This window comes from Scyliorhinus torazame, chromosome 7 (genome assembly GCF_047496885.1).
Source record: "Scyliorhinus torazame isolate Kashiwa2021f chromosome 7, sScyTor2.1, whole genome shotgun sequence".
Classification (NCBI taxonomy): Eukaryota; Metazoa; Chordata; class Chondrichthyes; order Carcharhiniformes; family Scyliorhinidae; genus Scyliorhinus; species Scyliorhinus torazame.
This window is the reverse complement of record NC_092713.1, coordinates 39,900,307-39,922,375: the sequence shown is the minus strand read 5'-3', so window position 1 is coordinate 39,922,375 and position 22,069 is coordinate 39,900,307. Positions and strand designations below refer to the sequence as shown.

The 22,069-nt window shown below is 43.9% G+C and overlaps 1 protein-coding gene across 3 annotated transcripts in view; it reads left to right on the top strand.

Annotated features, from left to right (window-relative positions):
* The window catches only part of LOC140426156 (phospholipid phosphatase-related protein type 5-like), a 186,260-nt gene that overhangs the window by 126,924 nt on the left and 37,267 nt on the right, over positions 1-22,069 (top strand). For all 3 annotated transcript variants that reach the window (XM_072510578.1, XM_072510577.1, XM_072510576.1), the window contains exon 5: positions 21,165-21,299. In XM_072510578.1, coding sequence (XP_072366679.1) covers positions 21,165-21,299 — 135 coding nt within the window. The remainder of the gene's footprint in view (positions 1-21,164; positions 21,300-22,069) is intronic.

The window sequence follows — 22,069 nt, the reverse complement described above, 5'->3', positions numbered from 1 at the left end:
CCCTTAATTAGAAAAAAATAATTGGGTACTCTAAATTTATAAAAAGGAAAACTATTTTATGGAAATTAGAGAATCAAGAGATTTCAATCCATTTCATCAGTACAAGCAGTAAACATTTGACCTGTGCCTATTTAAAGGATCTACCTCGGCGATACAATGTAATATCAATACAAAATTTAAACATGCAGTTCTGGTCACCATATTATCAGAAGGACATGGAAGCTTTGGAGAGAGTGCAAAGAAAGTTCACCAGGATATTGCCTGGTCTCGAGGGTGTTGGCTATGAGGAGAGGTTGAATAAACCAGGATTGTTTTCACTGGAAAGACGGAGGCTGAAGGGAGACCTGATAGAGGTCTATACAATCATGAGAGGCATAGACGGGGTGGACAGTCAGAGGCTTTTTCCAAGGCAAGAATTGTCAATTACAAGGGGGCACAGGTTCAAGGTGAGAGGGAAAAGTTTAAGGACGATGTGCGGGATAAGTTTTTCACACAGAGTGGTGGGTGACTGGAACACGCTGCTAGAGTATGTGGTGGAAGCAGGCACATTTGTAACATTTTAGAGGCATCTGGATGGGTACATGAGTAGGAAGGAAATAAAGGAATATGGACCGAGTAAGGGCAGAAGTTGTTTTTTAGTTCGGGCATCATAATCGGCAGAGGCTTGGAAGGCGAAGGGCCTGTCCTTGTGCTGTACTTTTCTTTGGTATTTGTTCTTTCTTTGTATTCCACAGGTGGCATTTTATTTCGATATTTGCAATGTTTCTTATTGTTGACTTTCATTAGTCTCGTTGGTCACCTTTTAGGAGCAACTGACTTAAACTACATGCAGTATATTAACAACTAATTATGAAGATTCCAGAAATGTATGTGATTTAATCTAATGCCCATACTAAGGTATGATATTCAGTCTAAGTCAGGGCAATTTAAATGATTAAAATGTTACGCATTGCTTAGTTTTTGCAGAATAGCAAATGTAGTGGTGTAATTTATGGACCAGAGTAAAAATGTAGATTAACTACAGCACATAACACACATTGTATTATTGGAGATGATACATGACACACAAATGACAAAATATACTTCAGAAAATGTCCCTGAATTGTGAAATCATGAAGTGTTTTTGCATTCTTTTGTTCTATTTTTATCTTGATTTTGTATGTATTTTTCTTAATTTATAGCAGCAGATTAAATTCTATTTGTTTGAATTATTTTTAATATTTAATTTTTCATATAGAAGTGTTATTTTGTTTTCAGGTATAACATCTGTAATAGATATTCTGAGAACAAAAGTGACTTTAATTAACTCATACATACACCAGCATACCCAATGTAATTTTGAAAATAGTTTCTGTGAATAATGTCAAAGCTGAAGAAATACTCATGAAACTATAAATTATAGAAATTGTTGGAGTGAAGAAATGCTCAGAGTCCGTTTGCGACCGCGTGGTGTTGGTAAAACTTTGTTTATTCGAAAAATGGCTGTGCACACAGGAGAACTAGAAGCTGTTCTGAAACTTACAGGGATTTTCATGCATATATATTTCAAGTTCACTCACAGTTACAGATAAGCATTGACGTCATCGATTAATTTCATACAGTACAATCTGATCAGTCGAAATGTCTCCTGAGCCGCCTTAATGGGAAACTGATTTACTCATACAATGGGTTTCACAAGTTGCGAGAATGTTCCCCTCAACCTGAAATAATGTCGTTAGTCCTTGATGAGACCTAAAGGGTTTGTATTCCCTGCTCTGGGTGGAACAATAAATTTCCTGCAGACAAACTGGGGCCATAGTCTCGTGATGTGGGGTCTACCTATTTATCCCTTTGCCTACCGGTTTTTCACACTTCCCATGTGCAGTCTTTAACCTAGAACGTCTTTTTAATAATATTTTTAATAATATATGTGTTATTTTCTCGCTAACAGAAATGTTTACCCTGTATTAGGAAGAGACACAAATGAAGAACTACCTTGGCCTTTTAAGTAAGAAAAACAATAGAACTACAGACCTTATTATAGAATTTACAGTGCAGAAGGAGGCCATTCGGCCCATCGAGTCTGCATTGGCCCAAGGAAAGAGCACTCTACCCAAGCCCGCACCTCCACCATAACTCCATAACCCAGTAACCCCACCCAACCTTTTGGGACACTAAGGGCAATTTAGAATGACCAATCCACCTAACCTGCACATCTTTGGACTGTGGGAGGAAACCGGAGCACCCGGAGGAAACCCACGCAGACACGGGGAGAACATGCAGACTCTGCACAGCCACCCAAGCCGGGAATTGAATCTGGGACCCTGGAGCTGTGAAGCAATACTGCTAACACTGTGCTACCATGCCGCCCATTAAGGGAGATGCAACTTTCGATTAGAATGACACTAAGCTATTTGAGTAGCAAACATATTTTACAACTTTCAAAATATCCAGGGACACAAGGCAGTTATGTATAGAAAGGCTGAGGTGAAGTACACACGGATATGTATTACAAATTTGCTTCATTCTTAAAATGTAATATTTAAGGTTTTGAGACTATTGCTGGATGGATGAATCCTTTGAAAGCTATGAGAATGTCTACGGTGGAGAAATTTGGCTCTGTAGCTTCATTGGAGCCTTTTTGCTAATTTGGACCATGCAGGTGTAGTCGATGTCCACTCACAGCTGAACATGCACAAGGACCTCCAACCCTACCCCGCCCCACATCATTTAAAGGGCCAGGCATCCAACTTGCAGTTCAGACGCTTGTGAAGTACTTTTGCTCTTGCACAGTTTGTGGAGTTACTGTGGTGTGTTCTTATCATAGAATTATAGAATTTACAGTGCAGAAGGAGGCCATTCAGCCCATCGAGTCTGTACTGGCTCTTGGAAAGAGCACCCTACTTAAGCCCACGTAACTCTATCCCCGTAACCCCACCTAACCTTTATTGAACACTAAGAGCAATTTAGCATGGCCAATCTACCTAATCTGCACATCTTTGGACTGTGGGAGGAAACTGGAGCACCCAGAGGAAACCCACGCACACACGGGGAGAACGTGCAGACTCCGCACAGTCAGTGACCCAAGCCGGGAATTGAACGTCAGACCCTGGAACCGTGAAGCAACTGTGCTAACCACTGTTCTATGATGCTGTCCTTGGAAGAGTTTTATTGGTTTTTTTTGAATTTTGCTGCATGTTGACAGGGAGGTAAGAGGAGTTTTCTGTTTTATCCAACAGGAAGTTTCTTCGAGGTTATGGGGGTGAGAGTGGCAGTCCTTCCTGGAGCACAGGCTGCATAAAGGAGTAACTGGGTAGAGGGGGAATGGGGAGAGCTCTCAGCTGAAGGAGCACTTCTACTTCCACCTGAGCCAGGAGCAGCATATGAGGCACTTATGATTTAGCAAAATAAGTGATCCCTGAACTGTTCCACCTCCAACATCAGGACCTACAGCCAAACAGCAGGGCAAGATTGGCACTGCCAGTTGCCATCAAGCTCACCAGTGCCCTCAGCTTCCACTCCTTTCAGGCAGATGCCATCCATCGCTGCATCTGGGAGGTGACAGAGGCCCAGTAAGCCAAAGAGGGGATGATCGCTTCCCCTCCCACCAGAGAAAAGCAGAAAGAGTAGGCAGGTAACGGGGTTCCTAATAGTGCAGGGAGACATCAACTGCGTGCAAGTCGCTCTGATGAATCCACAGCTAAAGGGGTAGATATGCTGCAAGGGCTATGATTCCATCAATGTACATTTGGTATGTAACTGTGCACAGAATATCATGTTGGCGAAGGCCCGCTATGTTGGCAGCAACCACAGTGCTTTCACCTGAGGCCTTCACATTTGGGCCACACAGCAAACCAAAGGCCCATAGCTTAGGAACATAGGAGCAGGAGTAGGCCACTCAGCCCATCGAACCTGCTCCGCCATTCAATACGACCGTGGCTGATCATCCACTTCAATGCCTTTTTCCTGCACTATCCTCATATCCCTTTATGTCAGTGGTATGTCACCAGGGGCTGGTTCAGCACAGGTCTAAATCGCTGGCTTTGAAAACAGACCAAGGTAGGCCAGCAGCACGGTTCAATTCCCGTACCAGCCTCCCTGAACAGGCGCCGGAATGTCGCGGCTTTTCACAGTAACTTCATTTGAAGCCGACTTGTGACATAAGTGATTTTCATTTTCATTTCATTTTCGTATTTAGAAATCTATCAATCTCTGCTTTAAACATACACAGCAACTGAGCTTCCCCAGCCCTCTGGGGTAGAGAATCCCAAATATTCACAACCTCTGAGTAAAAAGGTTTCCCCTCATCTCTGTTGGACAAGGTAGAAAACTCCTCTTACCTCCCCTCATCTCGGTCCTAAGTGGCTCCCCCCTTATTTTGAAATTGTGTCCCCGCTTCTAGGCTCCCAAAACAGGGGAACCCATCTTACCTGCATCTATTCTGTCTATAGTTTCAATGAGATCATCTCTCATTCTTCAAAACCCTGGAAAATACATGTCCAATTTTGCCAATCTCTCTTCATAGCACGGTTCCGCCATCCCAAGAATAGGTCTGGTGAACCTCTGCTGTCCTCTCTATATGGCCATAATATCCTTCCTGAGGCAAGGGGATCAAAACTGCACAGTTGTCTACCCAAGATATTATACAATTGAAGAAAGACTTCTCGTGGTGACAAGAGACAGTGACTACCAGTTGAAGCACACCAAATAGATCAGCAGAACAAAAAGAGTGCCCCCAGGCAGTGGTGGAGACATTAGTCCAGAAGGTACAAAGGACGAGAGAAATAATGTTTCCAAAGGGGACCAAGAGGCCCTCAAAGCAAATGCTGAGAAGGAAGACAATGCAAAGAGTCTCATCCCCTGAATATGGCAGCAGTGTTGTAAAAAGTACAATGAGCTCACAGTTGCGGTCAATGTCACTGAGTGCATCTGCATAAGAAATCTCCAGTCCACCGGACTATCATCCTCACTTGCAGATGAATGCACCACAGCCCCATCACTCACCCATAAGAGTTACAACTTCTCCCTAACCATTTTGGTGCATCCACCTCACACTCACACAGGTACCGCTGCTGCCAGCCTCATACCCACCTCTCGCTGTTTCCACTTACATCCAGTTATTCAGCTATGGCCGGCACATCACCAAAACACAATGAAAACAATCACTGGCTTTCTGCCCTCTCTTGTGGTACCAAGATAGCCCTGAGCGGGGATGGTCGTGCCTTCATCTTCCAAGCCCTGTGGAGGAGATGATGCTCCACATCTTGGGGCTAGCTTTGAGTGAGGACATTGCATTGGGTGCCACCAAGAACACCCAGGATGATGATAAGTTCCTGACTCATAGACGTTAATACTGACCTCAATCTCATCCTGCTATCTGACATGAAGCGAAAGCTACAGATGGTGTGACCCTTGATTTTCTTGCTTTACACTCACCACACTTTCCTCAGCCGACACTCCCCTTCTGTATATCTGCTTTCAGGTAGCCAAGAACTACCATCTGACTAGCCAGATGGCAAAGGACAAGAGCTACTGCAGACTTCTGAGTAGGACGTACATCACTTGATCTGTACTGTGGGTACCTTAAAGGGCAGTACAGAGTCAGGATCTGCATGTGGTCAGTCAGTAGGCACGGGTGGGCTCCAGTCTAACCAGAGGAAAGGACACTTTGTGCACCAGCTGCCCAGAAGGCCAGGTCGCAGAACAGCTCTGCAACAGGGAGACTCGGTTGAGGACTTTTGAGGGGGAATCTACCGGGAACACTGAACTGAACATAATGAGATACTTGGTACATTGTCTGCCCTCTCAGGCAGCCTGTTGGCATGGCAAGTCCAGCTCCTGCTTATCAAAGGACATCATGCAGAGCTAAAGCCGACCATTATCAGTGTGGAAGTGAGGGGAAACTCCATAACAGCAAATTGCTGACCAATGCAGAGTCTAGTAGACAAAGTCTCAGCTTCCACTGAAACACGAGTTAAAACCAACCTAACTGTCTCCATGCTGCAGTGGATGCTCAAAAATGGATGAATTCCATTGCACCGATGCAGGTTTATACTGCTGCCGTTATGACTACAGGACTCAGTGCTGGTCATTAAGTGCAGGATCTCAGTCCAGTAAACCGTTGAATATTTACAACATTTTCTGCTTTTGTTTCGGAGATCCAGCACCTGATGAATTTTGCTTCTGTAAAGAATACCTATGCCGTGAAATAATCCTTAGTGTCAGCATCAGACTAGGTAGTTAGATGCATGTTAAAGCTCCTCCACAAGCTGCCACAATGATGTTGTTTAATCTGACCACAGTGTGAAGTTAAGATCAGCTGATTCTGATGGCTCACACCCAGCAGGAAGCGAGTTACAGGTGCTTGAATACGACAGATAATGGACCTTGTTTATGTTAATGCTTATATTGGAATTCCTCTCTCTGTCTGCACATTTGCAAGCATCCGCAGAGCTCCCCTGTTGGCATTTAAATCTTCCAACGATTCTTGAGTGCGACTGAAGCATCTGCACTCAGACAATTAAATCAACTAGAAGTTCACAAACCGCTCACCTAATTTATCAAATTGCCTGAGAACCATTCAAACTACCCATGAACTGAAGGCATTCAAGATGCTGGCTTACCGTCGCCTTCTCAAGTGATGCCAAGGATGGGTCAGAAATGCTGGCCTCATCAGCAATGCACGGATCCCAACGATGAGCTGAAGTAATTGGCACCACCCTGGAGTTATCCTGGACACATCATTAAAAACCCGAGCAGTGTGCGATTGCCTCCTCCAGAGCATGTCACATTGATGCTCTCTATAGCCAAGTCAGGATCAAATTAGGGAGCTATACTGAAGGGTTGCTGCAAAGAAAATACTTCACTGCAAGGCTAACTGTGCCATCAGCAGAAGGTTCTCTCATTGAGAAGAAAGTTTCATCCCAACAGATTTTTTATTAACAAGGGTGTGTGTGTGTGTGTGTGGGGGGGGGGGGGCGGGGGCAGGGGGAGGTGGTGGGGGGAGGCTATTGGGGTCGCAGGAATGTGGCGTTGAGGGTTACAATCAGATCTACCAAGATCTTAATGAATGGCGGCAGAGTAGGCCCAAAAGGCCTAATGAATGGCCTAGTCCTGCTCTAATTCATATGTCTGTATGTATGTAGGGCCAAACTTTCACAGATATAAACAATATTCAAAACTGATAAGCATTCTAACACCTCAATGCAATTTTTAAAAAAAATTGTACGAAATGAAGAGGACACTTTAACGATTGCGCTCCTTTCTTTCTGAAGTAAGGATTGCCGACATTGTCATACATGCCCCAATACATCAAACTCTCTTCGTGATACTTGATTTACAATAAGCAAAGAGCAATGCGATTTAGTTAGATCAATTGAAGCAGGGCGGTAGAAATCGTGACGATTCTGACCTGTTGCATAGCAGAACAGAGACTGGTAATTGCAGACAGACATTTCCCAGAGAAATTAAGTGCAGTTACACCCCTCACCATATAAAATGGCCTTCAGGATCCATAAAGAAAGAATAATATATTGCCGCATGTGCAGTCTCTTTACTCAAGGCTATTGGAAGCAGCTGCACTTTTGTTTGCAGCAGTACCCAGTGTGGCAGGAAGTTTCTATTTATTCATGGGATGGGGGTTTTGCTGGCAAGCTCAGCATGTCGCAAGGGCAGCATGGTAGCACAGTGGGTAGCACTGTTGCTTCACACCTCCAGGGTTCCAGGTTCAATTCCTGGCTTGGCTCACTGTGCGGAGTCTGCACGTTCTCCCTGTGTCTGTGTGGGTTTCCTTCGGGTGCTCTGGTTTCCTCCCACAAGTCTCGAAAGACGTGCCGTTAGGTAATTTGGAAATTCTGAATTCTCCCTCAGTGTACCCGAACAGGCGCCGGAATGTGGCGACTAGGGGCATTTCACGATAACATCATTGCAGTGTCAATTAAGCCGAGTGTGACAATAAAGATTATTACTGTTTATTGCCCGTTCTGAATTGCTTAGAAAAGGTGAGCTGCCTTTTAGAAGCGCCCATTTTTCATAAACATGGAGCGGGATTTACCGAGCAACCCGCTGTGTGTTTTCCGGCGGCAGAGGCACCCTGCCAGCGGGATGTTCTGGTCCCGCCATTGCCAACAGAATTTCCCATTGATGCCGGGAAACCCGCCGGTGGGGCCAGAATATCCCACTGAGGTGAACAGCTGGTACATTCCGCTCGTGATGTCTGCACATGGCTATTATAACGGTATTCTCTCATCAAGCCATTAGTGTCAGTAACAACTCACAAGTTTCAATTTTGTGCATCTTCAGCTGGGATTTTCTGCTCCCCCCGTGACGGGTTTTCCAGTGGCCGGCGAAGTCAATGGGCATTGCGCTGCTCGCCAGCCACGCTGTCGGGGATACCCCCTTGGGGGGTGGGGCCTTTGGCGGGACCAGAGGATTCTGCCAAAGGGAAGGGCCGGAAAATCCCACCCAAAGGGCTGGATTCTTCTGCCCTGCCTGCCTCAAGAAGGCCACGAGCGAGACGCCGACAATAGAAACATTCATTCCCCTCGGGCGGGATTCTCCGGTCGCCGGGCGAACGCGGCCAGCGAATCCCGCCCATAGTCTATGATGACATCTCACTGTCAACTTTTGCATTTGGATTTATTTGGCTAAATTTATTAAATTTTCTATTTTGTAGCCATATTTTCTATTTTAGTAATCAGCTCCATTTCTTTTTACTTTCTATGCCATGTTCCACATTTTCTCTAAAAATTCATCGAATTGTGTTATTTTCCTTTGCACAGCCTGCTTCCCCATGCAATTTGATATCTTCAGTCAACTGAGGCACTTTACATACACTAGGCACTGTTGAACAACAGCAGGAAACATTTGAGTATCTATCAGAGTTTCCTCGGCTGAAACCAAAGACAGTGCTGGTCACAACTGTTCAATTAAAACTACTAATATTGATCACTACCTTTTCTTTCCCATTTGATTCATGATTAAATTATGGCATCTTCCATTTTCTCGATAGCATGTGTTGGCCATAAATGTTGTGTGAGACAACCTAATCAAATGGTATCGGATAGTTGAGATATAACACTGCATTTGACTACCATTCCTGCGGCATTCTCAAAGGGATCCCATAAATCTGTTGTTATGGTCTGGAATTTCATAAACTCATGCTGGGTTGAATTATTACCTTTACTCTTATTAAGTGTTCACAAATTGCTTATTTCAGTATAAATGTCAATGATTTGTGCACCATAGATGTCAACTTTTCAATTCCCAGGATCATGTTCCCAATAACTGGAAAGCATTTGCTGTTTTCCAGCCATTTGACATTACTCCAGTACTCGAGGCATGAAAAATTCAGCCAAGGCCCCATCTGTCCCAATCTAATTTGCTTTGGTATTCTTGGTCATGGTCCAACTGACCCTGTTATTCTCTTAATTTTCACGCACTGCAGATTGCAAGTGATTTCATTAGTATCCATCCAACCAATGACCAAAGATACATTTCTCAGACCACAAAACAACCAAAGGGTAAATTGGCCATGATTTAGCTGCCATGCTGGTCCTGGGCGCAAATGCCATAATGGCAGCCAAATATTGTGAGAGGTCAAAATCGGGATATGAGCCGGCAAAACTTGTGAACACCATCTTCCCAGTCCCCCTTTTTAAAATTAAAAAAAATAAATTTAGAGTACCCAATTAATTTTTTCCAATAAAGGGGCAATTTAGCGTGGCCAATCCACCTACCTTGCACATCTTTTGGGTTGTGGGGGCGAAACCCACGCAAGCACGGGGAAAATGTGCAAACTCCATACGGACAGTGACCCAGAGCCAGGATCAAACCTGGGACCTCGGTGCTGTGAGGCAGCAGGGCTAACCCACTGTGCCACCGTGTTGCCCTCCCAGTCCCCCTTTGATAACGCGATCAGGTTCATGCCCAGGAAGGGTGCAAGCCTGATTAGCATATTTTATAATATATTTGAATATCATTATTGGGCTTAATGCCGCTACTTCCACCCTCAATGTATCATCTCAAACAGCCAGCGTGACATCACACCGACACGAATCATGACTGGTCCTCAAAAACAAAAACCAGTCGTAATGACCATGCCTGGGCACACAGTTAAGTATAGACCCCGGGTGATGATGATCATGCTCGGGCAATGCCTGACATTGGCCCCTGGCATCCTATCCATGCCAATCTAGCAGTGCCATCCTGGCACTTCTGGGGCGGGCCCTCTGCGGAGCCCCATTGGTACGGTTCCCCAGATGTTCGGTGAGGGGGGGGGTGTGCGCCCCCCCCCACTGTCTGTGAGGGGGAGGAGGTGGGTTCCATACCTGTGGGGGGAGGGGACCATGCTAGTCGGGGAGCAGAGTGGCCCGATGCCTGGGGGAAGGTCATCCCGATGGTTGTGTGGTGGTGAGGGGAGGTGGGTCCTCTGTGTCTGTGGGGTGAGTTTACATTTAGCGCCAATCAGGGTACCCTTTAAGCTGGTGCCCAGGTCTCTGTGGAGACAGAACTTCTGGCTCTATCAAGCCCCACTGCGCCTCGCCAGAGTGAAAGCAGAAACCATGCCCACGGATTCTCTGTGAAGTGAGTGCCAGAGAATCCGGAGAGAAACCCTGGCTGTGCATCTGGAGAGATATACACCGGGGCTGGAATTCTCCGCATGGGAGACTGTTCTCCCGCCAGAGATTAATTGAAACTGATTTGTGCTCGTACTGGGAATGCAAATCCAGAAGTGATTCACAATCCCTTGCCATTCAAATTTATGCGTGGCAAGGATTGTGAGGGACCCCATCATGAATCCCGCTATCAGGCTGCCATTTAGAGCATGTGACCCAACATCACCCCCCGTTCCCCCCCCCCCCCCCGAGACCACAATGAGAGAGACCTCCACTAGAGATCCCCAGCTACAAACACCCCCACCAGAGACCCCCCATTACAGAGACCCCCGCCAAGATCCCCCCATGAGTGGCACACCACCAGAGATCCCGCAACTACAGAGAACCCGACCAGAGACACCCCATTACAGAGATCCTCACCAGAGACCTCCAACTACAGAGACCACACCAGAGACCCCCTCCCCCCGTTACAGGGACTCCCACCAGAGATCCCTTATCAGATAGACCCCTACCTAGAAGCCCCCCAGTAAAGAGTCTCCTGCCTGGAAGCCCCCAAAGAATGATCTCCCCCTGGAAACTAGAGAGAAATCCAGACAGAGGCAGTGAAAAAAAATCATTGCTTTAAAACATACCTGTGCGATACACTTACTGGCTGAGGCAGAGGAAGCAGCACCTGTCAATTCATGGACAGAGAACCTGTCAGCTGAGTTTAAACCGCCTCAGATCTTTGATCTGCAAGCCTTTCATTCATACCTGTGTGAAATTGCTTCAACTAAGGTATAACTGAAAGCTTCCACACACATTCAGCTCTCTGGATTGTTTAATTCATCTCCCTTCATGCTTGAGTGGCTTTCAAGTAGTTATCTGTGAAACTAACTGCAATGTTTATAAACATTGAACTATGATTGACAGTTCCTGGAGCACATCAAAGAGAAAAAGAGGAAGTGAGAGTATGTTTTTGTAATAGAAGGTGTGTATATTTCTCAACCCCTGAGTGTGTAGTCAATTTTTAAACAATAGGCAGCAAGCTTTCATGGGCTTAAATAAAGAGGATTAGTTATTCACATTTTCCCCTTGAAAATCTAAAAGCTATGTCACGTACTTACTCGAGAAAGATACAGTTCAAGAGGATAGCACAGTTTTAAAAGTTGTGAACAAAAGAATAGTTCACAGTACACATGCTTGATTCACCAAAGGGAAAACAGTTCTTGCATGCCTGTTGAAGGTGACATTTTCATTCTACTAGGGTAGTTTGGTGGTTTCAATAGCTGGAGTTGGGTATTATCAGGAATTATTGTAGGATTCTCTCAAAGAGATGGATATTCAACAGGTCACAAAGTTAGTCACTTGCAGTTTTTCTCACCAGGAAATCAAGCTTGTTTACAGGTGGATTTGAAATTGAAATCAGGCTGGAAGGCATTTAAGGTGTCATCTCTAGGTTTAAAAGTCATAGGTGCTACTGCCTTGTTCTGCAGCTAGTATTGTGTGGTATGTGTTCTTTGCCGTCTTTCTGTTTCTTAGAATAATAGATTTATTATCTGCAGCCTGTATCAGTCACATGATGGCAAGTTTCAGTTCCTTCCATTATCCCTGTAATGAGTTGGAGTTGGAATGATTGATAGCCCATCAACATACCAGCTTTGATTAGCTCACTGGAAGACCTTATTTGATATTCCATCTTTATGGCTCCAACATGTCTGGCAGCGATTGATTGTTCGATCTTGCCTCTGAAGTTGATAAGGATGTGATCCCTTTCCACCTGAGAATCCCATTTATATTTGAGAACTTTTCAGCGATATGTTCAGACATAAATTAATTAATCCTTTGTGCAGAGATTGCAAAAGTCTCCTGACCCTTGGAAGCCATTGTAGCCAACACATTAGTGTCCATTTTTAAATAAAAGACAGTTCAAGCAAATCATAAACTGAATGCAGTCCAAGTATGACTAGGAAATGCCTTAACTTAACATGACATTATAAAGATCTTTTTATTTGTACTTGCTGGCATGGTAGCATAGTGGGTAGCACTGTTGCTTCACAGCTCCAGGGTCCAAGGTTTGATTCCCGGCTTGGGTCACTGTCTGTGTGGAATCTGCACATTCTCCCCGTGTCTGCGTGGGTTTCCTCCGGGTGCTCCGGTCCCCCCATAAGTCCGGAAAGATGTGCTTGTTGGGTGAATTGGACATTCTGAATTCTCTCTCTATGTACCCGAAAAGGTGCCAGAATGTGGCGACTAGGGGCTTTTCGCAGTAACTTCATTGCAGTGTTAATGTAAGCCTACTTGTGACAATAAAGATTATTATTAATTGATGACAAATGTCTCCTGTTATTTTAACTTCCCTGTCTTACACAAAGAAAGACTTGCATTTATATAGCACCATTAACACACACCAGACCTCAAAGCACTTTATATCCATGGGATCTTTTACATCTACCTAGGAGGGCAAAAGAACAACAAAGAACAAAGAAAAGTACAGCACAGGAACAGGTCCTTCGGCCATCCAAGTCTGCGCTGACCATGCTGCCCGTCTAAACTAAAATCTTCTACACCTCCGGGGTCCGTATCCTTCTATTCCCATCCTATCCATGTATTTGTCAAGATGCCCCTTAAACTTCACAAATGGGATCCTGGCAGCTGGGATCCTGGTTTAATATGTTTAATATGTAATTGAAAAGGAAGATGTATAATCTTATTATAATCTTATCTTTATAATTATTGTCACAAGTAGGCTTACATTAACACTGCAATGAGGTTACTGTGAAAATCCCCTAGTCGCCACACTCCACCGCCTGTTTGGGTACACAGAGGGAGAATTCAGAATGCCCAATTCACCTAACAAGCACGCCTTTCGAGACTTGTGAGAGGAAACCGGAGCACCCGGAGGAAACCCACGCAGACAGAGGGAGAATGTGCAGACTCCGTACAAACGGTGACCCAAGCCAGGAATCGAACCCGGGTCCCTGGCACTATGAAGCAACAGTGCTAACCACTGTGCTCCATTAGTACCACAAAGTCATTCTAGATTTTTGAACTCAAGTCCTGGCATGGGATTTGAACCAAAAGCATTCTTATGTAGAAAGAAGAACACTTCTATCTGAGCCATGGTCACCACTATTAACTGTTCACTTTGAAGCTTAATATTAACCTTCAATACACTATACACTCAACCCACACCCATCTGGACAGAGCCTTAAAAGCATCCAACCTTCTTTTGGTTTGCAGTTGTTTTTTCTTTAACATATCTTCCCAACTTATTATCCAGTTTTGACTCTGGCAGCTGTAGGATCAGATTTCCTGAAGTCTAGTATGTTTTTATATTATAGTTTGTTTCTCTACACATGCTATGGTAACATATCTAGTTCTAATGGGTCTTCAAGTCACGTATTCCCTTTCTCTAAACTTTCCACTATATCCCGGAAAAGAGCAGTGCAGAGCCTGGGTATTCTGCAATGAATGGCCCACCTCCTGACCCCTCAGAAGTTATCTACCATGATTCAAAGCTAGCTGTGTGATGAAATAATCATACTAAGCTATATGGATGCAGTCACAGAAGCCCTCAACAACATCAACAGGACTTGATCCGTGCCCATGACACTGAATACAAGATCCATGCAATCTGGAGGATGCACTGCAGTACTCACTCAAGGTTTTGCCGCAAACATCTAATTTTCCTGTGGCTTCGGCCATTAAGGAGGACTAGATTAGTAATGTTGTGGGAATAACATTACCTCCAAGTGACAAACCATCCTAATTGTTACGGAGCCAAAATCCTGTAATTCCCGACCTAACAACACGAACATGAGAGCACCATCACTCATAACAAAGAACAAAGAACAAAGAAATGTACAGCACAGGAACAGGCCCTTCGGCCCTCCGAGCCCGTGCCGACCATGCTGCCCGACTAAACTACAATCTTCTACACTTCCTGGGTCCGTATCCCTCTATTCCCATCCTATTCATATATTTGTCAAGATGCCCCTTAAATGTCCCTATCGTCCCTGCTTCCACTACCTCCTCCGGTAGCGAGTTCCAGGCACCCACTACCCTCTGCGTAAAAAACTTGCCTCGTACATCTACTCTCAACCTTGCCCCTCTCACCTTAAACCTATGCCCCCTAGTAATTGACCCCTCTACCCTGGGGAAAAGCCTCTGACTATCCACTCTGTCTACGCCCCTCATAATTTTGTATACCTCTATCAGGTCTCCCCTCAACCTCCTTCGTTCCAGTGAGAACAAACCGAGTTTATTCAACCGCTCCTCATAGCTAATGCCCTCCATACCAGGCAACATTCTGGTAAATCTCTTCTGCACCCTCTCTAAAGCCTCCACATCCTTCTGGTAGTGTGGCAACCAGAATTGAACACTATACTCCAAGTGTGGCCTAACTAAGGTTCTATACAGCTGCAACATGATTTGCCAATTCTTATACTCAATGCCCCGGCCAATGAAGGCAAGCATGCCGTATGCCTTCTTGACTACCTTCTCCACCTGTGTTGCCCCTTTCAATGACCTGTGGACATGTACTCCTAGATCTCTTTGACTTTCAATACTCTTGAAGGTTCTACCATTCACTGTATATTCCCTACCTGCATTAGCCCTTCCAAAATGCATTACCTCACATTTGTCCGGATTAAACTCCATCTGCCATCTCTCCGCCCAAGTCTCCAGACAATCTAAATCCTGCTGTATCCTCCGACAGTCCTCATCGCTATCCGCAATTCCACCAAACTTTGTGTCGTCTGCAAACTTACTAATCAGACCAGTTACATTTTCCTCCAAATCATTTATATATACTACAAAGAGCAAAGGTCCCAGCACTGATCCCTGTGGAACACCACTGGTCACAGCCCTCCAATTAGAAAAGCATCCCTCCATTGCTACTCTCTGCCTTCTATGGTCTAGCCAGTTCTGTATCCACCTTGCCAGCTCACCCCTGATCCCGTGTGACTAACACACAATGGAGCAAGAGGAAAGTTCACCAGCACGTTCTGAGATGCTGAGATAGGTCAATAAATGTGACCTTGCTCACATGCTGAAAAAAACATAAAACAAATAATCAGGTCTTCTAGTATAATGAATGATGAAATGTAATATAAATGTGTATGGTAGTATATTTATGTGATAAATGTTCCTGATAAAAGCTGTCACTGACTTGCTAGGGTGCTCTTATAAGGATCTTGTATCAAGCATTGACAGGTATCACCGCTATAAAAATAATTGTATGGATATGACTTTTTACTTTACAGATTTCAGTATTGAGTATATTAAAAATGAGTGGGAATTTAGATCTCCCTCTTTCACCATACAGGCAGAGAGAATATCTCAAATCCGGCTCCCAGAAAACTGGCAATGTCCAAACATTGGACATTTTTTTCCCCCACACTCTGGGGTGGCTTATCAAAGCTCAAACTGACCCAGCCCAGCTGGGAATAACTCAGGGAGTTACTGCATTGGCTTTGTGAGTTTGACATTTACCACGTAGTGAACCTTGATCTCCACCTGTAGGGAAGTATGGAAGGCCCAAAAGAGTTAGCAAATCCAACAGGTGAATTAATATTAACAGTGGCATGGCCATTGATCAAAATGCTTTGCAATCGTATCATCTGGTTGACTGTGTTCCCTATTCACTCATTTAAGGTATTCTGTTCACCCCCCCTCCCCACCCGCAAACCAGCAGATTCTGTAATCCGGCACGGACCCAGTCCCTCGGTTCCGAAATTGCCGAATTTGAGGTATGCTACCTGGATAGTGCTGGTGGGAGGATATCTGCTTTCCTAAAGAGTTGTCATTCTTCAAAAAGAAAATGAGGGTTTATGCACATTGCAGCTATTTCTTTTTATGGCAGAAAAACTGTAAGCATTTTCATTTTTTACCTTTTTAAACAAACTTCGCAATACAAGAAGTTTGTAGAGGTCAAGTATCGACCCAATTCATCCTCAATATACTCCAAAGAATCAAGTAATATGGAATGCTCTCCACTAGTGTTCAGCTTTACAGTAAAAATCCTTTGATATAAAAGGAACTGTGGCATATTAAGAAGCGTAAACTTGTCTTTTAACACAAACGGTAAATATAATTAGCATTTTATTGCCAAAATTATTCCTGCTTTTTGAGTACCATTTTGATTTTTTTTTGGTCTGTATCTATAATGGAAATGCATGCCCAGAAGAATGCATGAGATCTGGCAGTTGCATTTTGGAATCCAGCACATTGATGTTGATATTAAATTAGACATATTTTTAAAGATATCCAAGGAATAAAGATGAGCAAAAAAAAAAGTAACTGCCAGTAGTATTGTTTGGGTTGAAATCTGGCCTCAAATTTCTCCTGATCCCACACTGCTGCTATAAATATGGCAGAGCAGACTTTCCACCCACCTAACGTTCAGAGGTCAGAGGTATTTCAATAATTCAGGCAGAGGCTCGCACCATTTCTAACACCTCTAGGGTTGCCACCTCATGTGTAGGAAGTGCAGATTCACTGCTATTAGTTGCTACAGCGTAAGTGCACCCAAACACCAGATGCATCTGTAATTTAAAGCTGAAGGATGCTGCCACTTTTGTAAGAGCTTGTTTTGCAGCTATTGATCAGTGGTCGATTCTTTAGGGAAAATAAGCCAGGATATTCTTCGAGCTGCTGCCATTCTGCCTAGGTTACTTAGCTGGAAGTGAGACGCCATACTTTCGGCAAGGCAACGTCAGCTGCAAGAAATTTCCTGGCCATTCTCATTTAACTGTTAAGGGGCCTGTACCTCTTCCATCCCACAACTTCCTTCTGTATGGCAGGGTGTCCCATGCCTCAGCTGAGAGAGAAATATCCTCTGAGATATTTCATTCCTGTGCATGGCATTGTGACACACCTGCCCATTTGGGGCATTTTAATGCACCCATTGACATCGTGGGCGATCATGGATTCTGCCCCAATTCCATTGCCACCTGTGCTCATTGCATTGTTTTTCTGCTCCAAGATCACAAACCTTTGGCCCTATTGCTGTGCAAAAAATGGAATTCAATGTTCTTGCAGTCAACTTTTTTTTTTATTCAGTCATTCAAGGGATGTGGGCTAGGTCTGCAGTTATTGCCCATATCTAATTTTGGTGAGAAGGTGATGGTACCCACTTGAACCGCTGCAGTCCATTTGTTCCCAGGTATCTGTTGCCCTCGTCCTTCCAGATGCAAGTGGTCATGGGTGTGGAAGGTGTATAAATGAGTGATGAGTAGTGTCCATCTCACCCTCTCATTCCTTCCTGTCATGTTTTTATAATGATGGCATGCTGCTATCCCTTAAAGGCATATTGCAGCACTCCCCAGCTCAATTCATCACGAAGATGTATCTCCTCCTAACCATGCAACTCCTCTTAGACATTATCCCCAATCAAACTGCTATCATAATTCTTCTCAAAAAGCCCAATTCTTTACCCCTCTAAACTTGACCTGCCATGCCATCTCCAACTTTCCTCACCAAGGCCCTTGAACGCTCAAAGCTCCATGTTGGAATTCTTCAATTCAGGTTTATCACACTTCTAATAGCATCAAAATTATCCTAACTAAAACCTGTAGCTGTGACCTGAAGCATTATTCCCCCTTGCCTTCAACATCTGTAGTGTTCACTATGGTTGGCTACATTATCCTGCTCCAACACCTTTCCCCCACAGTCTGGTTCAGTGGTTCCCATTTGGATTCTTTCGAATCTATCAAATAATAGCCAAGGAGTTTCGAGCAATGACTTCTACCCTCCTCTTCTTCCCACAAGGATTCCTTCCTGGCCAACCTGCTTCATTATCTGTGCGTTACCCATTCATGATATCATCAACTGACTTTGTCAGCTTCTGCATCTATGCTGATGATACTCAGCCCTACTTCTCCATCCCTTTCTTGTCCAAGTTACTGCCTGTGATACATTAGATTACTTCTCCAATATTCAATAATTTGCTCCAGCCAAACATTGGAAAAATATATGCCATTATTCTCAGCCCCCAACCAAAGCTCTGATCCCTTGCAAAGTCGGCATGGTATGTGGCTTAGAGGGGAACTTGGAGGTGATGGTATTCCCATGCTCCTGCTGCACTTATCCTCTAAGATTGTAAAGATCATTTGTTTGAGAGATGCTCACGAAGAAGTGACGAGTGGAAGTTACTTCTTAGGCTCCTCCTGAAGTCCCCATCATCACAGGTGCTAGTCTTAAGCCAATTTCATTTACTTAATGAGTAATTACTGTGGTTGGTGGAAATCTGACATGAATACAGAAAATATGGAAACACACGACAGATGCTTCCAAACCTACCGAGTATTGGCAGCATTTTCTGTTTTTTATTAAATAATCTAATTGCTCGGCAGTAATAGAGAAAAAGCTAATGAAGTAAAAAAAAAAGTGTTCCTAAATCCAAATTAATTGTCCCCAAATGTGAACATGAACATCACCATAGTACACCCACAAATGTGGCCATTAATGTTTAGAAAGGGTAAATAAATGAGTTAAATCAACTCAAAATACAGTCCCTCTAGGCATGTACTTTTAGGCATCTCAGCAAGAACAAGTTTAATCTAGTATACTTTCAATTTTGTATTTTATTCAGCAAATGCTGCAATAATAGAAATTTATCATGGTCCCATCTCCTTAATTGAAATTAAAAGCAATACTGATCCCTTTAAATGAAATTGAAATTAATCAGGAGTAAAATTATAACCGCAGAATATTATTTTACTCACTATTAAAAGTCGTGAATGCTTATTTTCAAAATGCTGCAGAAATTCAGTAATTAATTACTTAAACAAAATATCATTAACCCAACAATTATTACTGCTGTAAATGCAAAATTTGTGTGAATAGCAAAATGTGGTGTGATAATCTCAATTCATATTTCCAATATGCTTACAGAATTTATAAATAAACTTAGTTGAGGGGATAAATAGGCACTTATTATCGAGGTTTCCTTATTCTTATGTCGAAGAAGAATGGGGAGGTGTGCAGTCATGGGCTAACGCGACCACAGGGAATGTTGTGTAATCGGAAGGAACACTCCTATTTATCCCAATCCTGATTATAGGTTTCAGTGGCAGGTGGTTCATGGGCTGTGGTAATCCCAACACAACTGAGTACAGTCAGCCCCTGCTCCTGCTACACTCAGCACTGACCACAGCCAAGTCCTTAAATAGACAATGTTGTCATTAACATACACAAGGAACCTAAGACCGGTGCAAAGCGTTTACCCTCAGAATGCTTAAAAAATGCACATGGCCAAAATAGTCCCAAAATGTATTTCAGGTGTCCTTGAGCCACAGGACATAGTTTTGCAAAATGAATTGGTTTGGCCTCTTATTCTGCCTGGAAAACTAGTACAAGGAGGATCAACTTCTACCCTTACATGTCTACATTCCTTCTTACAGTTCCTCTCCCATTGCTAAGCCTATATAAACCCTTTGTTCCAATATCTAACCATTAAACTCCATTATCTGCATTGTGTTTGATATATTTGCACATAACCTCTCATCTTAATACCCGAGTTCCGATCAAATAGACAGCAAAACCTGGAACCAAAGAGCAGGAAGTCAACATAGTGCCCAAGTCTTAAAGGATTGAAATTGATCTCAGCACTAAAAGAAAAGAAATGGTCCAGATGTTGCAATCAGCGGTAAACTGTCAGTGCTTACTGCTGACTTTAAAGAAAACTGCCCACAAAGACCTAGCAATCTCTGTGGTTTTTCTCAATGTTAATTTGAACCTGGTGTCAAGTCAAGATTTCCAGGCATCCAGCAACAGTGATATCATCAGGCAGGGTAAGCAGCTGAAAACATTGAAGTATTCTCACAGACAGCAAACCAGGAAGTAAACGCACTGTTTATCCTTAAATGTTTACATTTTTTTACAGAGAGTGAAATAAATGATTGGATATGCACATGAGACACTGAAATATCACAACATACTTTTGAAAATGAGGAACTTTTAGCAGAATGGGGAAAAAATGTTTATGCACATAAATATAAAATTAATTTTCCAGGGCTAGAGAGGCTGTTCATCAATGATTATGACTTAATAATAATTGAAAAGCAAGTTACAACTCATTAACAAGGCATAAACCTTCCCTGGATAATGGTGGTGGTGGTGTGTGTGTGTGTGTGTGTGGGGGGGGTGCGGGGGGGAGGGGGGCTGGGGGGGGGGGGGTGCTAATACCATTATTACAGCTTAAAGTAGGACATTTGTGTCAGTTCAGTGATTTCTAATTGATTGCAGTTGGAGGAGACTTCAACAGAGTACCCCAGAGAGAAGTATAGAATTATTGGCAGCAATGTTTGTCTTTCCATGTTTAACTACACATGTGCGGATGCCTCAGGTTTCTGACAGGTTGCTGACAGCTTCAAAGTAGTCATAATGGGGAGTTGCTGACAGTTTAATTCCCCTTTCTATCTAACATCTTTCATAGTTGTCACTCAAACAAAAAATAGTGGTGGTCATCTTTAATTTTAACCTATTTATATATTTGCAAGGACAATTTTTGATACGCTTGATCTCTTTACCCAGCTGCTACAATTTATATTGTTACATTTCTTTTTTTTATTTACATATGAAAAGGTTGCATGTGTGGTACATAACTTTAAGGGAAGACATACAGTAAATGAAAAACTACAGCCTGACAACGTGACCGACATCCCTTTGATCACTCTACCACACGTGGAAACTCCGTTAGGAAAATTAAGTGCTGTACAGGTATGTTACTAGAATATTCTTTTTCAAAATAAATTAAGACATGCATTTAAAATGTGTTACCTTCTCCAGGATGGCAATTTTTCTATTTAATTGTATTGTTCTTTAAAGTAAGCATCCTTCTTTTCCTAAATCTTTTCCTAAATCCATGGGCATTTTCAGCATTTCACAATCAGGATCAGATTGACACATTAGACTTGGGGACCCTGTCATTATTGGAGAATCTGGGTGTGCTCACCACCTCAATTTCTTCAGTAGTACTCATCAGTAGCTCCTGTCAACAGGTTTCTTGAGATTGAAAAGCATCTCAGCATTGAGTAGGTATTCTAGCAAAGAATGAAGGGCGCTATTCTCCCCCCCCCCCATGCCGGGTGAGAGAATCGCCGGGGTGCCGCGTGAATCGCACCACGCTGCCCGACCCCCGCACGCGATTCTCCCACCCCCACCCCCGGAAACCAGTGGCGCGCAATTCGCGCCGGGCCGCTCGGAGAACCGGCGAGCGGCGATTCTCCGGCCGGATGGGCCGAGCGGCCGCTACGACACGAAAGGTTCCCGCCGGCGCCGTCCACCCCTGGTCACTGACGGCGAGAACTCTGTGGGAACGCTGGGGGGGCGCCCTGTGGGGGGGAGAGAGGCTCCTTCACCGGGGTGGCCTCCGATGGGGCCGGGCCTACCTCCTTCCACGCGTGACCCCAGAACACCGGCTCCATGTTGGTGAGGGGCCGGCGTGCGTAAAACGTTACCCACGCATGCGCAGGATTGGACTGCCCCAA